Source organism: Bradysia coprophila, unplaced genomic scaffold (assembly GCF_014529535.1).
Source record: "Bradysia coprophila strain Holo2 unplaced genomic scaffold, BU_Bcop_v1 contig_232, whole genome shotgun sequence".
In the NCBI taxonomy this organism is placed as follows: domain Eukaryota; kingdom Metazoa; phylum Arthropoda; class Insecta; order Diptera; family Sciaridae; genus Bradysia; species Bradysia coprophila.
This window is the reverse complement of record NW_023503493.1, coordinates 14039732-14064822: the sequence shown is the minus strand read 5'-3', so window position 1 is coordinate 14064822 and position 25091 is coordinate 14039732. Positions and strand designations below refer to the sequence as shown.

Sequence of the window (25091 nt, the reverse complement as noted above, 5' to 3'; positions counted from 1 at the left end):
GGGATTTTCATGGTTCAGATTACTGTTTTCAGTTTCAGCAACGCACTTCAAGCAAAAGTGCTATTAATGACAGCTGCCAAACAGTCTACTATTTTGTATGAAATTTTATCCACACTCTTTTTACAGTGTAAAATTTTGTATGGAACACTGTCAAGTTTCAGTACCATATTTAGAGTACCACTTTTGCTTGAAGTGCGTCGGTTTCAGATAAGGTAAGATGAGAACATACTAATCCGAACTCCGAAGCCTATCGGAAATCGTTTGAACATGATCACGTTTACCTTAAACATGACCTGATGCAAGCGTGATTTACTTAATTTTGACCGTATCTAAAACCTGTCAGTGTCAGTATGGTGACTCACAATGACTCACAATTATTGGTACCGGTTAAAAACCCATGTTAATCTTAATTTAAGCCTTTCAACATCCTGTAATATATATTCTCACCAAAGTGCGACGGATTATAAATAGATCATGTGAAATGATATTAAATTTGGAAATGAAAGTAGCTTATCAATTCAATAAGACAACCATTGACAGTAGTGATAAAAACCGTTCAAATATTTGAGATATTGTGTTATCGGTGAAGAGCTTTTAGACTTAAAATTGGCCAATGGATTGAAGGTAAAAGGAAACGATTTGGAATGAATTTATTCTAAGAAAAGATTATTCAGCGAAGATTAGAAAAATGCATATATTGTTGTCGATAATCACGATTCAGTCATTTTAAGTTGCAAATTCAAGTTGAGAGCAGCGATTGAAAAGTGCTGTTTCAACAGATAACGTTTTAATATTTAAGAGGTTAGACGTTGAACATGGCTAAGATAGCTTTAATTTTGTTGCACGTTTTGCTCGCCTCGAGTGCAGTGTTATCGACGAGGGTTACTGTGGGTGGTAAAGGTAAATTCTATAAATGCTCGCCACTGAACGAATTGTAATTGAAATTTCATTGTAGATTTTACGCATATAGGGCGATTTACGTCGCGGAGAAGTATTCAGGAGATTGACGAATTTGATTACTTCATTAGTGTCGTTCCTGTAAGTATTGTGACCGTCTCATCAATATTTTTAATGGACGACATAGCGGTCGTTCATAAATTACGTAATAGAGACGAGGATGGGGTATTCGGAAGAAAAGTTTTTTACTTGCCACCAGAAGGCGACAAAAACACTTTTTTGAGAGACATAAAGTGAATTCGCAGTCTTCGCACGTACGTTACCACATTATAATTAGCAATTTCCAGGTGATTGAAGATCCTGTGTAGATGGGTTATAAGTCTTGCTTGTCGAAAATTTCAAAATTTCCTGAATTTTGGTTTCTCTTAAATACCATCCATATGTAATCGATTGAGTCAAGGAGAGTGGTTCAAAAAAGTAAAAAAAAACAAGTAGAGGGGCCATAGAAACAATGGAGCCACTTTGATCTAAGTATTGTTAATTTAGAGAAACAGCTTGTGCTTGAGAGTGCTTCGGAAACAGATAAAACGCGATGGAAAAATTAGGGAATTTTCGGGAATTCAATTCCCATAAAATAGGCCCTGTGGAGTATTTGGAGAGAAGAGTCTCGAAAGTCCTGATTTTTGCGTTTTATGTAATTTATGAACAACCCATGGTTTCATGGTATAAAATGGTATAAAATAGTATAAAATGGATTTGAAGAAGGCCAAAAATATGTTACTAGACCTAGGACTATAGGATTACAAAATCAAGGCGTAGAAGCCATTAACTTAATTCTTTTCCTCCCTTAACTAGTGAATGTGGCTTCAAATCAAAATTCTCTTTAACTATTTAAATTACTCGATAGAACACATGGACAGGTGCAGATAACGAATGTCCATTCTTTTTCGGAGAAAATGCAACCCTGGTCGCGATAGAAAGTGTTGAAGAGTGGGACTTTTTGAAAGTGAAATTGGAAAGCTTCGGTAAAACTTCAAACACATCTCTAGTTTCTATTGTCAGGCTCACTTTTACCATTTAGGTTCGGTTTATTGGACAGGCGGAATGTATTTCCCACAAAGCCGTGTATGGGGATGGTCAGCTAATAATCAACCTTTTCCACCATTCGCTCCATGGGATCAAGGGCATCCAACAGCTAATCCAACTCCGTTGCATCGTGTAAGCATTGCACATTGGAGTAGACATTTGGCTTTTTGGAGATCGGCGCCTTACACTGAACTATATCCCTACATTTGTGAGGTAAAAATAATTCCTTAATGTTAATTGCATCCTTTGAGTCCGTAACTAAGGACACAAATCTGATGTATAGATACAACGTCAAACGCGAGCAGTAGATTGCTACAATGAAAACGATTTAATCATCGTTCTTGACTCATCTGGAAGCATTGGTTCGGGGAATTATTTAACGACGTTGAGCTTTGTTGAGAGACTAGCATCCGCGTTCACTGTATACGACCCCAGTAGACTCGCGTTCATAATTTTCAGTGACGCCGCTCAATTACAAATCCATTTGACCAATTCATATTCGCGTGAATTCATCAGCAGAACTATTCTCGACACACCATATTTGGGCAGTGGGACCGCTACTTGGCTAGGCATCGACTTAGCAATTGCACAATTCGAATCATCGCCTCGGGATGTTCCATTAAATATGGTAGTTTTGACCGACGGTATGTCCAACGATGAGGCTTTGACGATTGCAGCTGCCCAGAGAGCCAGTGCACGAGCTATTCGAATGTTTTCCGTTGGAATTACAGACGCAACCAATCCGGCAGAATTACTCGTTCTTGCAGGAGGTGTTAGGGAACGAGTATTTTCTACCGAAACGTTCGATGAATTAATTTATTTGCTAGCTCCAGTTAGTCTTACAGTATGTTCGGAAAATTAAAGCCAAAAATTCGATTAGTTTACGTTAAAGTTGATTTTTAATTCGGAAATGGATTCGAAATAACAAAAAGACTTTTTCTAAATTGTTTTTCGTCTAGAGAAATGATAACGGCAGCTCGCGAAACGATATCATCTTTCTGGTGTCGCCGCTGTTAGTCATCATGCCACTGAGTAAGATAGAAGTTTCCAGCAACAGGATTTCCTAGTTGATATTTTTCCGCAAATTCATTGGTTCGAAACGATCTTCGTTCCTCCCGACTGCATGATTTACTCGACCTCTTTTCGTCAAAATCAATTCTTCCATTTTGCCGGTAAACCAAAAAGACATAACGATGCAATCCCGTATCCCGTCCAGGGCCAGATCCAATATATTCGGACAGAGTGTCACCTTCTACCACTTTCGTTCCGGGTATGTTAACTACCAACCTGTCGATTGTTAATGATAATTTAAGTTTTGGAAATGGTTTGTTTGCCGATTTATTACCAATGTTGCCAGCAACGATATATCGCATGTTCTCGACCCGGTGCATCTGGGTAATACAAAAAAAATTGCAACTTCCATTTGATCGAATTGAGTCTTGTAACAATATATCACAACCACCTGGATCAATCAGACACAACGTGTAGAATGTCTCAGCGTCAGCGTTCCATGTCACCTCGGGAATATCCCTAACTTGAATCGGTTTCAATTCATTGCCATGATCAACTGTAATGCCCCTCGCAAAAGTTACTTTTACTGTTTCTTTCGGAGCTATTGAAATAACGTCTGGAACGATTCCGTGCTCTTCCATTGTCGAAATACAATCTCGAATAATAAATTTTATTTTATAATGTCAAGATAAAACACTTGAGATTGTTCGGTGAGTATTGCCAAACAAATATTTTTTGAATTGGTATAATAATACTTTCAGTGCTGCATGGTGCGAATCATAAAATGGAAACCATTTTCTCCAGAAAGTAGAATTCTGTTTGGTAGATCCGCTACTCTACAAAGCTGCTACCGTAGCACTGAAGCGAAAATTTTGTTCTCGTGCTTGGTTCAGTACTATGCTGCTATCTTCAAAATTAGGTTTTTTTTTAGACGTCACTAATAGCCTTTTACGGACAGCAACAAGTTCAGTTTGGTATAACGTGTCTTCGCAAGGTACTTACATACCAAATAGCACGCTGTACAAAAAGTTTTAAAATGAGGCCTTTGGACTAAGGCCGCTCCTAGGCCCTAAGTGTTTTTTGCACATAAATCGAGTAAATCTCATCTGATTTTGCTAGCTTACGTTTCATTTGAGACATAATTCAATGCCAAATAGTATGGTGGTAAGAAAGTTACAAATTTAGGCCCTTGGACTAAGGCCCGCTACTCGGCCCTAAGTGGTTTTTGCACATAAATCGAGTAAATCTCATCCGAATTCGCTAGTTTGAGTTTCATTTGAAAGATAATTCAATACCGATTAAAATGGTTGTAAGAAAGTTTCAAATTTGAACCCTTGGACTAAGGCTGCTCCTCGACCCTATGTGGTTTTTGCACATAGATCGAGAATATTTCATCTGACTTTGCTCTCTTTTGTTTCGTTTGACAGATAATTCACGCCGTAAGTGTGCCTAAAATTTGAATTTTAAGTGAACGAGTTGATGATAAAGTGAACCGAAAAATACATTTCTACGCTTCCTTGTATGAAAATAACGCTGCGTTAGAAAGACTTGCGTGAGAAAGATTTTGAATTTCGACCGCACTTACGACGTGAATTCAATCCCATAGATATACCTTGAGTATTTAAGAGCCGAAATTCAATGAAAAATCATCTCACACACTGACTCATTGACTAAAATGTCACTTTTTTCTTTTCTTTTTAAACATGACAATCGTACTTGCTTCAGGAACCAACATCCAATGACATTTTATGTGTGAAATATTTAATTAAATTTATTGTTTTGATGCCTTAAAATGCGTCGAAAATACTATAACATAATTCAATGAACCAATTCTGACTGCAAATCATCCAATTCAAATGATTTTATTAAGCAAAATTCAAATATTTACTGCAACTTTCAAAACCTTCGCGCATAAATAAGGTAACTTGAATTATATCAAATTCAAGTTACGTTGCTATCTGTACACGTAAACGACACACATACATTCAAGAGATGATTTTTCATTTTAATTTGTCATTTTGTTCTATTGGGAGCAATGCTGTAAACTTTGGGGACCACATCATCACGGCGATGACAATCATCACAGTAGGTGAATTTTTGTATGAAATCCGCCATGTTATCTTCAAATGTGGTGTGTAACCCGCGTATATCTGTAATCTGTATAGATCATTTTCATGACCTTGTAAACGTCAGACACGATCCCAACTGTCAGACATGTCGAAAAATATCGAATGAATTGAACGAACGATTTTCATATAAAAATCAGTAAATTGAACGCAGTTAATGTCAATTGATTGAGGTTAAGGACTACTTGACGAAAAATTAAGTGGGGTTACGTTGACAAGTACCGTATAATGAAAATGATCTATTTGCGTGACCTCCCCAAAGTTTACAGTCTTGATTGAGAGGGGCTAAGCGCAATTTTAAAGATGAATACTTCAGTAAATTTGCAAAAATGTGCAATAATATCAAGTACGCAATAAGGTAACGGAAGCATTTTGATAACGGACAAAATAGTTCGTACGGGGCTCAGTCGCAGCAAACGCTCCGACTGTTCTGATGCCTTGTTGCATTTCGATATCTTCCACGTTGTTTCATATTTTTATAGGTTATCGTTACATGATAATAAATAATCCGACAAAAATGTGATAATCTGATAAAAACATAAATAAACTAAACTAAACTAAACTAAACCTGATTGAAAGAAAACAGTTGAAACTGGTAACTACAGAAACTTAATTCTCAAAACTCAATACTCAAAAGGTAATTGGTTTCGAATCAATTTTGAATTAGCTAGTCTATTTAATAATTTGTCTTTTCAATTGCGATTCCCTTACATTGTAGATGAGAGAATTTTGTGCAAAGTGTCTTTCATACAAGGCTCTGCATCGACGTGTACAGACTTTATTCCGAAAACGGAACAACAAAAGTCAAGACAATGACTTAAATAATGGGGATGCAACGACAGTTGAAAGCGAGAAGAAATCAAAGTTAACGAAAATTAAGCAAGGCGTGAATAATTTCGTTGGCGGATTTAGGGTTTTCTTATTTCATGGAGAGAGGATTCAGTTGGCTGTGGCGTTAATCGTTGCTGGAATTTTTGGACGGTTAGTTGATGATTTTACAAGTGGTTTCATCACTCCTTGGCTTGGAGTAATATTTGGAGAAACTGAATTTGACGCCTTATCATTCACTATTAATGGAAGCAAATTTCCATGTGGAAGATTTATTGATACTTTACTTACGCTAATCCTTATTGCGATTTTACTTTATTTTGCGATTGTTTTACCATCAAAATGGCTTACGGAAAAACTTACAAAGAACGATGAAACCAATCAAACTAGCTGTGTGTACTGTTGTAGCATAATTTCTATAAAAGCTATAAGATGTCCATTTTGTACATCTATCTTAAAAAGGATGCCAGAAATTACTAGCTTCGAAAGGACACCAAAAACTACAAACAGCGAAACTATTACAATAAATGAGATTGCTTCAGAAGGTACATAATAGTCGCAAAACTAATTTTACGATATATTATAGATTCTATATATATATATACATGGGTGCAATTTTCTTACCATATGGAAAAAGTAAAGTTTAACGAATTTTACGGTATTTGGTAGTTTGGTTGGAGCTCGTACAGCAATTCTTCGTTAAGTTTAATCAAAAAGGTAAAAATTTAAGGTTTTATTTTATTGAAGAGCTTTCCTGATATCACATTCATCCATGATCACCACAATCCGTTGGATGAGGCAGTCAAATACAATAACGACAACACTGCCATCAAATTAATACAAAAATTCGGATTCGGATCGATTTGTGCAAGTAATCAATAGATCATCTTCAAGGCCGAAATGCCATCCACGTTAAGAGCTGCCATCCACGCCATCCACGTTAAAAAATAATGTCATTTGAACGAAATATTTTGAACCGCCGCCTATCGTTCGTTCTCTTTTTTACACAGGATTTTAAATTTAGTACTCCTTATTGACCTAAAATTTTGGGTTAAATAAAACACAACGAAAATTATATGAGGTTACGTTTGAAAGTACCGTAACTTGAAGATGATCTATACGAAGGTGTTAACAAAATACCTGGACGGTCATGTTCATAACAGCAAAGTTATTTCAGTCAACTATTGATTTTTTTTTTAAATATTCGTTTATTATCATTAAAAAAACAATTTGCGATCCATCCAGAAATAAGTAATGTGCAGAGCAGATGCTGACTTAAGAATCGGTTACTGCTTTGCGCACGTAAAAAATCCCACTTTGTTTTTCTTTGTAAGGTGTGCTTCTTAGTTTCTCTGATTTCTCTCATTTGCCGTTTGAATACGAAATGAAAGAATGAGAGAATCAGAAATACGGCAGCTATAACATCTTAGATACAAAAGTCGGACTTTTTACGTGGTCAAAGCAGTAAATCGTTACAGTTACGCCAAAAATTTAGTTTTCGTTAAATCTTGCACTTTTTTTGTTTCAAGTATACTTCAAAGTTGTTATTGCTAAATCTGGCACTTCGTGTGATTTAACATGAATTTTACTATTTTCATTTTTGTCGTGATTGCCGATAGCAGGTGACTTAGCAAGTTTCATATTACAGTAGTCTGTTTTTTTCTCGGAACATATTTGAGATATTTTAGAGTTTTAAAAGTCATCGATGTCATGTCATCGGTCCATCGGCCGATAACAGAAGATACGTCCGTTTCACACTTTCTCGCAAGCGCACTTTTTATATTGAATTTGAATTTTTCGTCCTTTTTAATTTTGTATATGTCTCTGTGTGGTAAGACTAACATTATGCATCCGCTCGGAGCGGGAGTTTGGGTCTATCTTTGCATCGACACATAAAAAATTATATGCACCTGTGTCCAAATGTTTATTTTGACGAATTGGATCATCATCCGCGCCTTCGGCTTAGGTAGGATCACAATCACCAACTCGTCAAAATAAACATGTTGACACAGGGGCATAATATTTATATCGTTTTGCTACGCAAAATGTATAATTTCGGGTTTTAATATTTTATTCTATAATTTTGAAGTTCGATGTTTGAACTTGAGACTCTGCTAATAACTTAGTAAAAATAACTTATTCTGAAGTTCTATTAGATTTTTGTCGTAAATTTTGCACAGATGAATAGTATTAGCATAGTTCTCTAATTTGCTCAGTTTTTATTTCTCAGAGATAGTCAAACTGCTATAACCAAATCTATTTTCTGTTAACACATTTATGGTCGTTATTGCGGTCCTATATTTTTGAAAAAGGATTTTGGTGGAAAGATATCATCAAAAATAAACTAAAATCAAGCATTTAAAAAACGCCCAAATGTATGCTTTTCAGGAAAGCATCAACGCCCCTTAAGGCAGAAGTTAGGAACAAGATTTTATGTATAACAGTGGGATTCTCACTTTTCCGCTCAAATATATGAAAACTAAAACCTAAAAACGACGAAAAATAAAATACGATAAGTGTCATAAGAGCGAGTCTGCGGGTTTTTCTTTCTCAAGTTTGAAAGAAGCGCCGCAAAAGTATTAGGAACGTCCAATCAGATGTCACTAACTGTTGACAATCGGACTTTTTTTCATTTTCTTCTGTTGGTCACCATCAATTTCTGTCTCGCCAGCGCCGTGACTGGAATGACATTTCAGATTGATTGATAAAAAAAAGAAAGAAAGAAGAATAATTAAACCTCTCAATCAATTTTTTACTTTTGTTTATGTCATTTCGTCTAATTAGAAGCAACAATGAATTGAAAATTAGTCATTATTCATAATTGCATAAATGCGAATATGTAAATCAATTCAACAATATTGGATAGTAACGATTCGACCAGTCGCCAGTCAAACGTTGAACCGGACGAAGAGTTAAATCTTCTTTTTTTTTGCTTTGATTTTTCGATTGATCTTGATTTTGTGTGTGTGTGGGGAAAAATTTGACCATTTCGTGTGCGATTGGAATTTTACTTAATTTTGATAAACCGATAAAATCCAGTGATAAAATCGACAAATAAGAAAAAAGCGAAAAATTATTAACACCGACAATGGATGCATGCAATACAAATCAGCCTTCGAGAAAAAAGACTTGGTCGGAGTTGAAATCCGTTGTTAGTGATTTACGAAAACAACTGTCATCTCTATGTGGCATAATTCCAACAAACATACATTTTCGTTCGCTATCGGATGGCCGTACCAGAATTTATTTTCTGAGTCCACCTCCAAATGGCTTTCAAATGACGACCCTTCTATACACCGACATACAATCACATAGCGAAAGTACACAACCTCAAAAGTGAGTGACCTAATTTTATAAACAAAAGCAATTGTAGCTTGCCTCTTTCCGTTCGTTCGCTTCAATTCAAATTAAATTTTTTTTTTCTTGTTAAATTCTACTTGTTCTGCAAATGTTTTATTAATGTTTTGATTGGAGAAAGTTGTTTGTATTATAACAACGTCCACCTTGGGTGACATCATTTACGTTTTCTTTGGCTATTCAATTTTTCGTGAGCCTGTCGCCGATGTATTAATACACTTGGTCGTTTCTCGGTGAAAATAAACTGACAAAATATGCGCAATGGTTTTGTTTACCACATAGCGCTTCTTATAATGACCCTTGGATGCAAATGTGACCATTCAGAGATAGCAAACGGAAAATTGTTGTCTCCGTCTCAGAAAATTGCTTAAGATAAGACCACTACAATCGGTGTGATAACGCTTTTCGTCTGGTGTTTTCATTCAATGTCACTCATGGACACATGGACTCTCAACTGCGGAGAATTATTATTATTCTTCACTGGGTGAAAGTACAGAAATCATTGCGTTCTTGTGAAGTTAGTTAGTTAGTTACAACCAGACCCAAATTAATCAAGGAATCAGTCTACGTGCCGCTAAACAAGCCCACTTTTGTGATCATTATTTAAGTGAATCACACGATTTCCATTGTTTCTGATTTCTTTTTGCATTGAATTTGATTTAATTACTGAAATTTTATCAGTAAACTGTCGATGCGACTATTAACTCATTATAGTACTTCAAACAATTGGATATCTGTTGGTATACAGTTTCAAGGTGTATAGTACATACATACCGAGCTATCATCTTGAAGATCTTTTTTGTACATTCTGTGCACCTACCAATTCTTTATCATCATTTCAAGTTTGGTGACACAATGGCTTTCGATTTGTTTCAATAAATGAATCAGACAATTGTTTCGAAAGAGTAGTCATCGAATGACGAGCCCACCGGACGCTTGAATGTACATGGTTTCTCCCATTTTATTAATCTAATTTTTGATTCCATAAGTTCAGTAATATCTTGAGTCCTGAACCATAAGTAATTGCAGTCGGTCCGTATTTGCCGGGATATTGTTTTGATCATTCGAAGGCGAGTGCAGAGAGTTGTTGCCATTGAATTTCTATTGTTTCATCTGTAGCCAACCGACACACATTGTGTGAGTTTCCGAAATTGTGCCTTCCAGTCGAAACAGTGTCTCTCAATGTTTCCCCCCTCTCTCTCTCTCTCTCTCTCTCTTTCTCCCTATTGACGGTGGCGGAAAAACTGTTCGAACTTAGTTCTTAGTATTAATAGACATTAATTATATTCTAATATTCGGGTGCATAGTACGCTGGTATCGTTTTCATAGTTACCTTAGCAGACTGATTGTTTCGAATAATTATCAATTCAAATGATTAAAGGCAATGGTTTCCAGACAATATAAGTGCAGCAAATTAATTTTGTTTTGCTGAATACGGTCAAACTGGTTTTTAACGCGGGTCGAAAGGTCGCGTAATTGAATACACTGCGCATTACTTTTTCATCACGAAAAAAATTAATATTTTTTGCTGAAAATAGCCTACAGAGCCAGCAGATCGAAAAATATTTTTTTGACAATATTTCAAGTAGCTCACAAATGGATAGTCTAGTCACGCACTAGTGCGTAAAAGTGACTGACAGTTATAACAATTAGGATCGGCATCGGACGTAAAATCTGGGTCATACATTGAGTCATTGCTGGAATTTTTCAGATACGATGTGTTGCCAACAACGGCTTCGCATCGGGTTGATAATTTTCACATTCACTGCGCAAAATTTCCAAGTAGTTCGAAAATGGATTTTCGCACTAGTGCCTAAAAGTGACATTTATAAAAGTGAGGACCATACACAAAGTCTGATTACAAATTTGTGTCTTAACTGACAATTTGCTCATGCTTGTCATACGTTGTCAACCTCGGATTCGCCTCGACGTCGACGATTTTCATTAAATTGCTCAGGAAATCTCCAAATATTCTGCCGAATCTTAATGAACCATTCTTGTTAGTATACAAAAATGAAATCCATTTACAGATTACAATGGCATCCCTTATTGGAACCGTCAATACCGACATTGTCGTCGAACACAGCTTGCCCCCGCGAAACACAGCTATTGATGGAACGTAAACGATTGTCGACGTGGGGCATTACAGAATATGAATTGCACAAGAAGAGTGGCAGAATTATTTTCCCAGCTATTGGCACGTTGTACCAGTGCATCGACACCGGATATAGTGTAAGCAAACGAATGACATTCTTTCGTTGAACAATTTCGATGAAATTTTATGTCCGCCCTTTAGCCCAGTCCATTATTTCCATCCGAGTTGCGAGTGTGCCAACTATGGACTGCCATTGACCCGCAAATTTGTCCGCACAATTCCGACTTGACCGCTGTAAGTTGAAACACAATACCGTTGCACGTAATAAAAAAATCAAATTATTGTTCCGGTATGTTCCAGTATGTTTGTGGCGGTGATTTATGGGTAACGCATGCATTTAGCGGGCATGGTGAACGATTAACATTTGCCCATGATGGTCGAAGGGCATCATTTGCCGATGATCCATTGAGTGCTGGTGTACCTTCGTACGTTATGCAGGAAGAATTCAATCGATATCAAGGATACTGGTGGCAGCCCAATAAATCAGAAGGTAGACGTTCAGCGGACATTTTTTTTGACGAATTTTAACTTGATTTCAATGACTTTGCTGCTGGAACAGATGGAATTTATCGAATCGTATACGAAGAGGTGGACGAAAGTGACGTTTGTCTGTTCACCTTTCCGTCGTCACAGTCGGTGGGCGGTGATTTCGAAGAGTATCGTTTTCCACGAGCCGGAACGCCCAACGCCAAATCGAAATTGAAAATGGTGCAATTTACACTGTCCGAAACGCTGCACATAACCGACATTTGCGTGAAAGATCTGCAATATCCGTTGACGTTCTCGTTTCCATGGTTGGAGTATATTGTTCGGGTCGGCTGGACACCGGACTCAAAATAGTATGGGGCGAAATTGATCGACAAGTTGCACAGTTTTTCTCTAATCGAATTGTCGCCAATTACAGTGTATGGGCTCAAATAATGAATCGGACGCAGCAACGTCTGGAGCTGGTGCTAATTCCTCTAGATAATTTCTGTGAATCCTGTGGTAGTGTCACTTCATCTCCCAATGGCGATCATAGCTGGAAGTCACCGCTTGGTAAAACCACGACTCCGATTCAAGTAAGTTTCAATGTGAACGTCGCCGGATGGAATCGTGTGAATGGGAAGTAATGTTGCGAAACGAAAATATAATTTTTCAGGTGATCTACAAGCAAACGTCTACCAATTGGGTGAATGTTAACGATTTGATGACATTTTTATCGATCACCGACACGACCGTAACATTTATTTGGGCGTCCGAGGACAGCGGTTTTCGTCATTTGTATTTAGTAACATCTAGTCTGGTTCAATCGGCTAACGGTATCAAAGAATCGATGGTCATTGAACACACCGATTGTATTAATCTAGTCCCAAGTATTATTAGTAAGGTTTGTGGCACTTAGTCCAGTCATGTTCCGATATGGTCGAAATCAAAAATCCTTTCTTTTTTGCTCCCATAATTATAGACAGAATTAACGTCCGGCGACTGGGAGGTGCTAGGTAGAAACATCTGGATTGACAAGGCCAAACAATTAATTTATTTCGTTGGCCTAAGAGAAACACCGCTGGAAAAGCATTTATATGTCGTGAGCATGAACAATCCCGGCGATATTCGTTTACTCACCGTACCTGGATATTCCTATTCTGTTGAATTCAATGATGTGAGTACACAGCAGTCGTCGTTTCATGGACAAAAAAAAAAATTTTTCCTTCATTCTTGACAGGAATGCACACTGCTCATCCAAATTTACTGCAATATCCGACGTCTTCCATCGTGCGAGGTGTTCAAGGTGACTCAATTGTGTGAATCGGGTAGTGTACATGGAATCACACTGACATCGTTGGGTTATTTGATCGAAGGTGGTCCACCCGAAAATTTCCAGTACAGTCCGGCTATATTCAGCCCGCGTTTGCCGAATGGCGAGACACTGTATGCCATGGTCTTCAAGCCGCATAATTTCGAATTGGGCGTTCGATATCCGACAGTGTTGAATGTGTACGGTGGTCCGGAAGTGCAAACAGTCAATAACACATTTAAGGTATGTTCAACCGTTGTAATTGGTTTCGATCGGTATAACGTTCGATTTTATGTCGTAATCACAGGGAATGAGGCAATTACGTATGCATATGTTAGCCGCTCAAGGTTATTGTGTGATCTGTGTCGATTCACGTGGATCACGACATCGCGGTGTATCGTTCGAGAGTCATTTGCGTGGCAAAATGGGACAAGTTGAGCTAGCCGACCAGGTTGCCGTACTGAAAATCTTAGCCGATCAGCTGGGTTTCATTGACTTGAATCGAGTCGGCATCCACGGATGGTCATACGGTCTGACAAAAGCAATGCTTCAAACGTACAGGAAATGAATTTAAATTTGCTCTCAGGTGGTTACTTAACGCTGATGGGACTTATTCAACATCCGGATGTGTTCAAAGTGGCGATTGCTGGAGCGCCCGTGACGAATTGGGAATATTACGATACTGGCTACACCGAACGGTATATGGACCTACCGGAGAACAATAAGCAGGGATATGTGGCTGGTTCGGTACTCAGCTATATTCACAAATTTCCCGAAGAGTAAGTCCAGTCGAGACTCGACATATGTGCTTGATTGTAAAGTCGGTTCAATTTTGACAGGGACAATCGGCTGCTGATTATCCATGGTCTGATCGACGAAAATGTCCATTTCTTTCACACGTCGCAGCTGATCAATCATCTTATCAAGGCAAACAAACCGTACCAATTGCAAGTGTACCCGAATGAACGTCATTCGTTGCGCAATTTGGACGCTAGTAAACATTATGAGACGACGTTGTTATCTTTTTTGCAAAATAATTTGTAGACCGCTAAAAATGGGTGCGAACATTATATTGTGAGTGTCCGGATCGGAGGTTGGTGCATCGCAAAACATTTAAAAAAAAAATCGTTTCGACAACTTAATGAGCATTTTGTTGGTGTCTCGATTGATAAACTTTTGTCGGTTTTATATGACGCAGAGTCGTTGACTTCAGTGATTTAACAATTGAGACGTTTTCTAGTTCTTCTTCCTTTTTTTTCACAAATTTTTGTTACAGTGGAGCGGTGTGTTTTGCCACTTTTAGTTACTTAAAGAAAAAGTTAAACTTTTTGCTAATTTTAACGTTGCCTTGCTAAATGATGAGACGAAGAGACGATAGAATTAGAGTAGCGTTAAGTAGCCAAAACTTGAATCAATTAAATGTTTTTTTAAGTGACAAATCCAACTCAAAAACACAACACAAAAACTGTATCAGTGCATTCAAGTGATAAATTATCATATTGATTATAAATTACAATTTTAGTAGGTAGCCCCTTGATTTATAATTTAAATAAGAGAGAAAAATTTGTCTTTGGGATTGATCGTCTTCATTTATACATAAATAACTTCCGACCCCTTTTGTGGACTAAACTATTTCTAATTTTTTTTCTCGTGCAGACACATTACAGAGACGCGGATTGCGATAATTTTTATAACAACAAACAACTAAAACAATAAATTATTTCTAAAAATACCCAAAACAAATGTCATTTTGTTGAATCAACGGTGGTAAAGCATTTTTATGCAAGTTCTGTACCAGGACTGCTAGGATCGTGGTGCCACGGCAGTAAAGCTTTGTGACGCCAGTCATGTATTACAAACAAAAGTGTCTATGGATAAGGTTTATGACAGCACAGCAAGCAAGTCATGTTCTATAAAATATTGCAACCACCAGGTATTTCTAGAGACGAGCATAAAAGACCTGACGATATGACCATACTTATATTGACTGAAAGTCAGGGTCTTATGACAGAAAATAAACTTAAATGTCCGTAACACTAAGTTCACTAATGATATTTTGAAACTGTTCTACATTGGCGAAATACGTTAAATACAGACATTTGTTTCCGCGATAATTCGAGTAATTCTTAAGAGGGATTCTTTTGAAAAACAGCCTACCGAAATCGGAAACATTTTTTCATATGTGTTTAGATATGTCTTCGTCCCTAGTAGAGTTCGGAACGTTTTGGTTTGAGTCACATTTTTCATTCGATCCATTTCAATAAACCAAAAATATTTTCGTTTCAACAAATCGTTTTGCTACTTATGTGATCGTTTCGTTTCGATCCATAAACGAAACGAAATAAAAGTCAATGTCAAAATGTCGAGCATAAAATGAGAAGTGTTTATTGCCAAAGTCGGTTGAGATGTTTGTCCGATTATTTTTTTTTCTTTTTGTTCGTGTAAGAGCACGTTCCATGTGTTATCAATAACAAATGTACAGGTAAATGTATAACCAGTCTTGGACTCCCAAGTTTATAAGCAACTGCCTGCAGAATGTCTTCATTTAATGAGTTTTTACTCTTCAGCCAGGCCGTTTAGGCAGATACGCATTTTTATGGTTTCGGCGCTCATCCGCTGCTGCTTGTTGGAAATGATGTCCTGCCCCGATGAGAATAGTCGCTCTACCGGCACTCCAGTGCCTGCCGCAGCCAAATAATCTCTCGCCATTTTTGCCAATGTGGAAACGCCTTCTCGTGTATCTAGCCGGTTTTGAAATAAAATTGTGAAGGAAATTATTTGAGTTCACTTATTGGCCCGTACCTTTCACCAACCCAGGACACCTTCGATTCCAGTTTTTTATTTAATCCGGGGTTTAACTAATTGATAAACGGTTTCATTTATCGTTTTGCAAAATGAATATCGTTTTGCGTTTGACGTTTTGAATCATATCGAAACGAACTGAACTTCGCTGAAACGAATCGAAATAATCGACATTTTCTGATTTTGAAACAAAACATTCCGAACTCTACCCTAGAAGTCAAAACAACTTTCAAAAAAATTCTTCAAAGCTTGTATGGGTTGGTAAAATGGGATCAAAAACCGAAAACTTGCAATTTTTTTACAAAAATTTCTCCAGTTAGACGAGCTGTAAAGGGTAATTACATGTACTATTGAGCCAAGTAGGGTCTTATTGGCTTTAAAACTGATCCACACTGAAATATGTGCAGTTAAAGTTTTCATTCGAAGACTTACACTGTTCTTACAGAAATTTCTCGAGGTATACAAAACGTACATGGTCATGTGGGGTATCATTTGGTATTCGGCCAAATAGGTCTTATGAGGTTCGGACGCATCTACGATGAAATAGAAGTTGAAATGTTTAGGTGCCCATATTTCATTGCATCCAAACCCCATAAGACCCAAAAGCACATAAAATTACCTTTCAAATGATATCCCATACGACCATGTACGTTAGGGGGGTCCAAAAAATAAAAGTGTCGAGGAAGTTGGCGGACCCCTGGGAAAATAAACCTTTATGGCCTCCTGATAAAAATTGTATATGGGGCCGATGCGATCCGAGTTGGTTTATGGGTCGCTCAAGGACGAAATGTGTGAAAAAACACTGAAATTTTCCATACATTTTTTCCATTACTTTGTATGAGAAATTTTTTTTAACGACAATATCAAACTTTTTTGGTCTAGACAACTTAGATTAGATGCAAAAGCAACAAAAATGCGTTGGTTCCACTTTTTGGAATTTTTATATCGTCTGGGCACACCTAACAATATCGATATAGACAAAAATCGACATATAATTTCCAAGTAATGCAAAGTCAGGCGAGGTCACTATTTAAATTAAGTGTTAGGTGTCGTTGTAAAGGTAATGACAGTGGCTTTCTAACGAGCCCACACACAATAAGTTTCAAGTTGGTGTCTTGACGTAACAGTCATTTGAAAATTGCCTGAGTTCACGACCCTGACATTTTTGCACTTTGGAAGAACCCAAAGACTGAGTGAACAGATTACGAATCTATGACTGACTTGGGAGCTGCGAATGCACTTACAAATCATTAAATCGGTCTCTTTGGATTATTCTGAAGTGAAATAATCCAACTCACCTTAAGAAGTGACCTCAGCATCTGTTAGTTACGTTCAATTTTTCATTAACCCTCATTTTCGTGGTTTTTCACATATTTCGTCATTGCGCGACCCATAAACCAACTCGGATCGCATCGGCCCCATATATATTTTTGATCAGTGGGTCATATAGGTTCGTTTTCCCCGGGGTCCGCCAACTAGGCATGGGCGATAATGAAAATGATTATCGATAATTATCAATTATCGATAATCGATAATTATCGACTTTTTTTATCGAAAATTATCAAAAAAATATCGATAATCGATAATTATTGATATTTTGATAATTATCAAGATATCGATAATTCGATATATCGATATTTCGGTCCGAAAATCCGATATTTATCGATATATTCCGATATATCGGTACATTATCATGAATTTTCAGATAAATATCAAAATATCAATATTTTGATAATTATCGATAATTATTAAATTATCGATAACGATATGATTAATCAATTATCGATAATTTCTTTCGATTGATATTATCGATAATTTTGAACGCCTCCCATCCCTACCGCCAACTTTCTCGAAACTTTTATTTTCCCATACGATTCTGGACCCCCCTACGTTTTGTACGTACGTTTTGTGTACCTCGAGAAATTTTTGTAAGAACAGTGTAAGTCGTCGGTTGAAAACTTCAACCGCACATATTTCAGTGTGGATGAATTTTAAAACCAATAAGACCCTACTCGGCTTAATAGCACAGCACCTTTCTAATGACACCCCATACGACCCTCTACGGCTCGTCTAACTGGAGAAGTTGTTGTAAGTAACGTGCAAGTTTTCGGTTTTTGATCACCTTTCACCATCCACACAAGCTTCGAAGAATTTCTTTGAAAGTGGTTTTGGGTTCTAGGGTCGAATACCTTTCTAGAGACATATAAAAAAGTCCAATGGAAAATGCCTCGGATTTCGGTAGGCTGTTTTTCAAAACAATCCCTCTAACCGATTTTCAAAATTTTGGTTTTAATCGACGGAGAATGAAAATCATGAGGTTGCGTTCGTAGATGGGCAATATTGGAGCAGTGAGGGGGTAATTCTAAACAGAAATTTTTTCCTTGTTACCGCGATAGCTTCGTAATTCTAATCCGATTTTCAAATTTTTCGTTTTAATAGTTTTTAAAATATTGGAGTAATTATATACAAAAACATTTCTTACCGGTAGAGTAATGAAATTCTGAATTTCTGGTCTAATAATCTACAAGTAGTTACTTCCCAATAAAGTTTTTGTTTTTCCAGCGAAATTTTGTAGACTTATAGGTATTTATTGTAAAACACCGCTCAAACTTTCACCTCATATGTCTTTATTTTTTTTCAGAAATTTAAATAAAATTTGCTCAAATGCACAATTAATGATGGTAGTCCAGCACCTTGTGTCAGAAAAAGTCGGCTCGCTCGCTTCAAGTTTTTCGATTTTTTTCTTTATCTCATGTGATTGAGCATGAAAAACTGTGGAACTAATTGTTTTTTCCGTCCGGAAAAACGGTTTATATGAAAAAATTAAAAGTCAAATATTTACCGAACGCGACAACTTTATTGAATTTTTGTTTTCCTTGAAACCCTGATTCAATACCAACATTTCGTGGAACAACTTTTTTTCTGTAAAATAAAATGGCGTCGATATAGGAATCTTCCCAAAAAATTACCCGGAAAATTCCTACAGTGAGTAAATCTCTAAAATGTTTGTTTTTAGTATATTTAGCTAATCCTTCTGTCACATCTTTTGACAGCTTTTTACGTTTTAGTACGTTTTCTCTCCCAGCAGCAAAAACCCTATCCCAGCAAAAAAGAAACTATATTAAATGCCGCAAATGCATTTGAAAACGAACATTCGGTGAAATACTTTTTTATCACACCGAATGTTTATCATTTTATACAAATATGTTCATCTTTATAATAACATCGGTGAAAAAAAAACCTAATTTTGTCATGCCAAAATATAGATAAAAATTGACAAAATTGCCGACCACAAAAATATGTCGTCGATTCTCATGCATTTTTTATGCATAGCAAAAGAAGACAGGATCAAGCAACGTAATATTTTGTCTCACATAAAAGCTCAACTTTCTTGTAAGACAAATATTACGTTGCTTGTTCCTGTCTTCTTTTGCTATGCATAAAAAATGCATATAAATCGACAACATATTTTTGAGGTTGATAAATTTGTCAATTTTACTTTTGTTTTCGAGATCTCAAAATTGTTTCTTCCCCCGAAGTAATCCATGAATCGTCTGTATTCAATTCTGTTTGCATTCAATGCAACTTTTTCTAAATGCAAAAAGAATTGAATACAGACGATTCATGGATTACTTCGGGGGAAGAAACAATTTTGAGATCTCGAAAACAAAAGTAAAATTGACAAATTTATCAACCTCAAAAATATGTTGTCGATTTATATGCATTTTTTATGCATAGCAAAAGAAGACAGGAACAAGCAACGTAATATTTGTCTTACAAGAAAGTTGAGCTTTTATCATAAAACTATGCTGTGGTTATGAGTCGGTTGCCAACCTTCAGACGCGATGTTTCTTACTACAAATTGTTCGATTATTCTAATTTATCATAAAACTATGCTGTGGTTATGAGTCGGTTGCCAACCTTCAGACGCGATGTTTCTTACTACAAATTGTTCGATTATTCTAATCTATCATAAAACTATGCTGTGGTTATGAGTCGGTTGCCAACCTTCAGACGCGATGTTTCTTACTACAAATTGTTCGATTATTCTAATTTATCATAAAACTATGCTGTGGTTATGAGTCGGTTGCCAACCTTCAGACGCGATGTTTCTTACTACAAATTGTTCGATTATTCTAATTTATCATAAAACTATGCTGTGGTTATGAGTCGGTTGCCAACCTTCAGACGCGATGTTTCTTACTACAAATTGTTCGATTATTCTAATCTATCATAAAACTATGCTGTGGTTATGAGTCGGTTGCCAACCTTTAGACGCGATGTTTCTTACTACAAATTGTTCTATTATTCTAATTTATCATAAAACTATGCTGTGGTTATGAGTCGGTTGCCAACCTTCAGACGCGATGTTTCTTATTACAAATTGTTCGATTATTCTAATTTATCATAAAACTATGCTGTGGTTATGAGTCGGTTGCCAACCTTTAGACGCGATGTTTCTTATTACAAATTGTTCGATTATTCTAATTAATCATAAAACTATGCTGTGGTTATGAGTCGGTTGCCAACCTCTAGACGCGATGTTTCTTATTACAAATTGTTCGATTATTCTAATTTATCATAAAACTATGCTGTGGTTATGAGTCGGTTGCCAACCTTTAGACGCGATGTTTGTTATTACAAATTGTTCGATTATTCTAATTTATCATAAAACTATGCTGTGGTTATGAGTCGGTTGCCAACCTTCAGACGCGATGTTTCTTACTACAAATTGTTCGATTATTCTAATCTATCATAAAACTTTGCTGTGGTTATGAGTCGGTTGCCAACCTTTAGACGCGATGTTTCTTACTACAAATTGTTCGATTATTCTAATCTATCATAAAACTATGCTGTGGTTATGAGTCGGTTGCCAACCTTTAGACGCGATGTTTCTTACTACAAATTGTTCGATTATTCTAATTTATCATAAAACTATGCTGTGGTTATGAGTCGGTTGCCAACCTTTAGACGCGATGTTTCTTATTACAAATTGTTCGATTATTCTAATTTATCATAAAACTATGCTGTGGTTATGAGTCGGTTGCCAACCTTCAGACGCGATGTTTCTTACTACAAATTGTTCGATTATTCTAATCTATCATAAAACTATGCTGTGGTTATGAGTCGGTTGCCAACCTTGAGACGGGATGTTTCTTACTACAAATTGTTCGATTATTCTAATTTATCATAAAACTATGCTGTGGTTATGAGTCGGTTGCCAACCTTCAGACGCGATGTTTCTTATTACAAATTGTTCGATTATTCTAATCTATCGTAAAACTATGCTGTGGTTATGAGTCGGTTGCCAACCTTTAGACGCGATGTTTCTTACTACAAATTGTTCGATTATTCTAATTTATCATAAAACTATGCTGTGGTTATGAGTCGGTTGCCAACCTTCAGACGCGATGTTTCTTACTACAAATTGTTCGATTATTCTAATCTATCATAAAACTATGCTGTGGTTATGAGTCGGTTGCCAACCTTTAGACGCGATGTTTCTTATTACAAATTGTTCGATTATTCTAATTTATCATAAAACTATGCTGTGGTTATGAGTCGGTTGCCAACCTTCAGACGCGATGTTTCTTATTACAAATTGTTAGATTATTCTAATCTATCGTAAAACTATGCTCTGGTTATGAGTCGGTTGCCAACCTTTAGACGCGATGTTTCTTACTACAAATTGTTCGATTATTCTAATTTATCATAAAACTATGCTGTGGTTATGAGTCGGTTGCCAACCTTCAGACGCGATGTTTCTTACTACAAATTGTTCGATTATTCTAATTAATCATAAAACTATGCTGTATTTATGAGTCGGTTGCCAACCTCTAGACGCGATGTTTCTTATTACAAATTGTTCGATTATTCTAATTTATCATAAAACTATGCTGTGGTTATGAGTCGGTTGCCAACCTTTAGACGCGATGTTTCTTATTACAAATTGTTCGATTATTCTAATTTATCATAAAACTATGCTGTGGTTATGAGTCGGTTGCCAACCTTCAGACGCGATGTTTCTTACTACAAATTGTTCGATTATTCTAATCTATCATAAAACTATGCTGTGGTTATGAGTCGGTTGCCAACCTTGAGACGCGATGTTTCTTACTACAAATTGTTCGATTATTCTAATTTATCATAAAACTATGCTGTGGTTATGAGTCGGTTGCCAACCTTCAGACGCGATGTTTCTTACTACAAATTGTTCGATTATTCTAATCTATCATAAAACTATGCTGTGGTTATGAGTCGGTTGCCAACCTTGAGACGCGATGTTTCTTATTACAAATTGTTCGATTATTCTAATTTATCATAAAACTATGCTGTGGTTATGAGTCGGTTGCCAACCTTCAGACGCGATGTTTCTTACTACAAATTGTTCGATTATTCTAATCTATCATAAAACTATGCTGTGGTTATGAGTCGGTTGCCAACCTTCAGACGCGATGTTTCTTACTACAAATTGTTCGATTATTCTAATCTATCATAAAACTATGCTGTGGTTATGAGTCGGTTGCCAACCTTTAGACGCGATGTTTCTTACTACAAATTGTTCGATTATTCTAATTTATCATAAAACTATGCTGTGGTTATGAGTCGGTTGCACAGCATAGTTTTATGATAGATTAGAATAATCGAACAATTTGTAATAAGAAACATCGCGTCTAGAGGTTGGCAACCGACTCATAACCACAGCATAGTTTTATGATAAAAGCTCAACTTTCTTGTAAGACAAATATTACGTTGCTTGTTCCTGTCTTCTTTTGCTATGCATAAAAAATGCATATAAATCGACAACATATTTTTGAGGTTGATAAATTTGTCAATTTTACTTTTGTTTTCGAGATCTCAAAATTGTTTCTTCCCCCGAAGTAATCCATGAATCGTCTGTATTCAATTCTTTTTGCATTTAGAAAAAGTTGCATTGAATGCAAACAGAATTGAATACAGACGATTCATGGATTACTTCGGGGGAAGAAACAATTTTGAGATCTCGAAAACAAAAGTAAAATTGACAAATTTATCAACCTCAAAAATATGTTGTCGATTTATATGCATTTTTTATGCATAGCAAAAGAAGACAGGAACAAGCAACGTAATATTTGTCTTACAAGAAAGTTGAGCTTTTATCATAAAACTATGCTGTGGTTATGAGTCGGTTGCCAACCTTCAGACGCGATGTTTCTTACTACAAATTGTTCGATTATTCTAATTAATCATAAAACTATGCTGTGGTTATGAGTCGGTTGCCAACCTCTAGACGCGATGTTTCTTATTACAAATTGTTCGATTATTCTAATTTATCATAAAACTATGCTGTGGTTATGAGTCGGTTGCCAACCTTTAGACGCGATGTTTGTTATTACAAATTGTTCGATTATTCTAATTTATCATAAAACTATGCTGTGGTTATGAGTCGGTTGCCAACCTTCAGACGCGATGTTTCTTACTACAAATTGTTCGATTATTCTAATCTATCATAAAACTTTGCTGTGGTTATGAGTCGGTTGCCAACCTTTAGACGCGATGTTTCTTACTACAAATTGTTCGATTATTCTAATCTATCATAAAACTATGCTGTGGTTATGAGTCGGTTGCCAACCTTTAGACGCGATGTTTCTTACTACAAATTGTTCGATTATTCTAATTTATCATAAAACTATGCTGTGGTTATGAGTCGGTTGCCAACCTTTAGACGCGATGTTTCTTATTACAAATTGTTCGATTATTCTAATTTATCATAAAACTATGCTGTGGTTATGAGTCGGTTGCCAACCTTTAGACGCGATGTTTCTTACTACAAATTGTTCGATTATTCTAATTTATCATAAAACTATGCTGTGGTTATGAGTCGGTTGCCAACCTTTAGACGCGATGTTTCTTACTACAAATTGTTCGATTATTCTAATTTATCATAAAACTATGCTGTGGTTATGAGTCGGTTGCCAACCTTTAGACGCGATGTTTCTTATTACAAATTGTTCGATTATTCTAATCTATCATAAAACTATGCTGTGGTTATGAGTCGGTTGCCAACCTTTAGACGCGATGTTTCTTACTACAAATTGTTCGATTATTCTAATTTATCATAAAACTATGCTGTGGTTATGAGTCGGTTGCCAACCTTTAGACGCGATGTTTCTTATTACAAATTGTTCGATTATTCTAATTTATCATAAAACTTTGCTGTGGTTATGAGTCGGTTGCCAACCTTTAGACGCGATGTTTCTTACTACAAATTGTTCGATTATTCTAATCTATCATAAAACTATGCTGTGGTTATGAGTCGGTTGCCAACCTTTAGACGCGATGTTTCTTACTACAAATTGTTCGATTATTCTAATCTATCATAAAACTATGCTGTGGTTATGAGTCGGTTGCCAACCTTTAGACGCGATGTTTCTTACTACAAATTGTTCGATTATTCTAATTTATCATAAAACTATGCTGTGGTTATGAGTCGGTTGCCAACCTTCAGACGCGATGTTTCTTACTACAAATTGTTCGATTATTCTAATCTATCATAAAACTATGCTGTGGTTATGAGTCGGTTGCCAACCTTGAGACGCGATGTTTCTTACTACAAATTGTTCGATTATTCTAATTTATCATAAAACTATGCTGTGGTTATGAGTCGGTTGCCAACCTTCAGACGCGATGTTTCTTACTACAAATTGTTCGATTATTCTAATCTATCATAAAACTATGCTGTGGTTATGAGTCGGTTGCCAACCTTTAGACGCGATGTTTCTTATTACAAATTGTTCGATTATTCTAATTTATCATAAAACTATGCTGTGGTTATGAGTCGGTTGCCAACCTTTAGACGCGATGTTTCTTATTACAAATTGTTCGATTATTCTAATTTATCATAAAACTATGCTGTGGTTATGAGTCGGTTGCCAACCTTCAGACGCGATGTTTCTTATTACAAATTGTTAGATTATTCTAATCTATCGTAAAACTATGCTCTGGTTATGAGTCGGTTGCCAACCTTTAGACGCGATGTTTCTTACTACAAATTGTTCGATTATTCTAATTT

General features: G+C 36.4%; 5 protein-coding genes across 5 annotated transcripts in view; 4 read left to right on the top strand and 1 right to left on the bottom strand.

The window, feature by feature from the left end:
• LOC119077216 (odorant receptor 43a-like) overlaps window positions 1–25091 on the top strand; it is a 456342-nt gene that overhangs the window by 146919 nt on the left and 284332 nt on the right. The gene's annotated exons all lie outside the window — the stretch shown is intronic.
• LOC119076842 (putative odorant receptor 71a) overlaps window positions 1–25091 on the top strand; it is a 439431-nt gene that overhangs the window by 145672 nt on the left and 268668 nt on the right. The gene's annotated exons all lie outside the window — the stretch shown is intronic.
• LOC119076855 lies at window positions 700–2865 on the top strand. Its single transcript, XM_037183859.1, has 5 exons — window positions 700–900; window positions 956–1038; window positions 1805–1922; window positions 1979–2196; window positions 2267–2865. Exons 1-5 carry the CDS (start codon window positions 816–818, stop codon window positions 2843–2845), a joined length of 1083 nt encoding a protein of 360 aa, XP_037039754.1. The 5' UTR covers window positions 700–815; the 3' UTR covers window positions 2846–2865.
• On the bottom strand, window positions 2441–3675 carry LOC119076870 (protein D2-like). Its single transcript, XM_037183879.1, has 3 exons — window positions 3446–3675; window positions 3329–3374; window positions 2441–3270 (listed from the first exon to the last, which is right to left on the bottom strand). Exons 1-3 carry the CDS (start codon window positions 3633–3635, stop codon window positions 2997–2999), a joined length of 510 nt encoding a protein of 169 aa, XP_037039774.1. The 5' UTR covers window positions 3636–3675; the 3' UTR covers window positions 2441–2996.
• On the top strand, window positions 8608–14778 carry LOC119076821 (dipeptidyl peptidase 9). The gene is made up of 12 exons (XM_037183815.1): window positions 8608–9284; window positions 11336–11537; window positions 11602–11694; window positions 11761–11950; window positions 12020–12299; window positions 12365–12521; window positions 12602–12829; window positions 12908–13102; window positions 13166–13480; window positions 13545–13767; window positions 13824–14016; window positions 14077–14778. The coding sequence occupies exons 1-12, from the start codon at window positions 9037–9039 to the stop codon at window positions 14279–14281; spliced, it is 2529 nt and encodes an 842-aa protein (XP_037039710.1). The 5' UTR covers window positions 8608–9036; the 3' UTR covers window positions 14282–14778.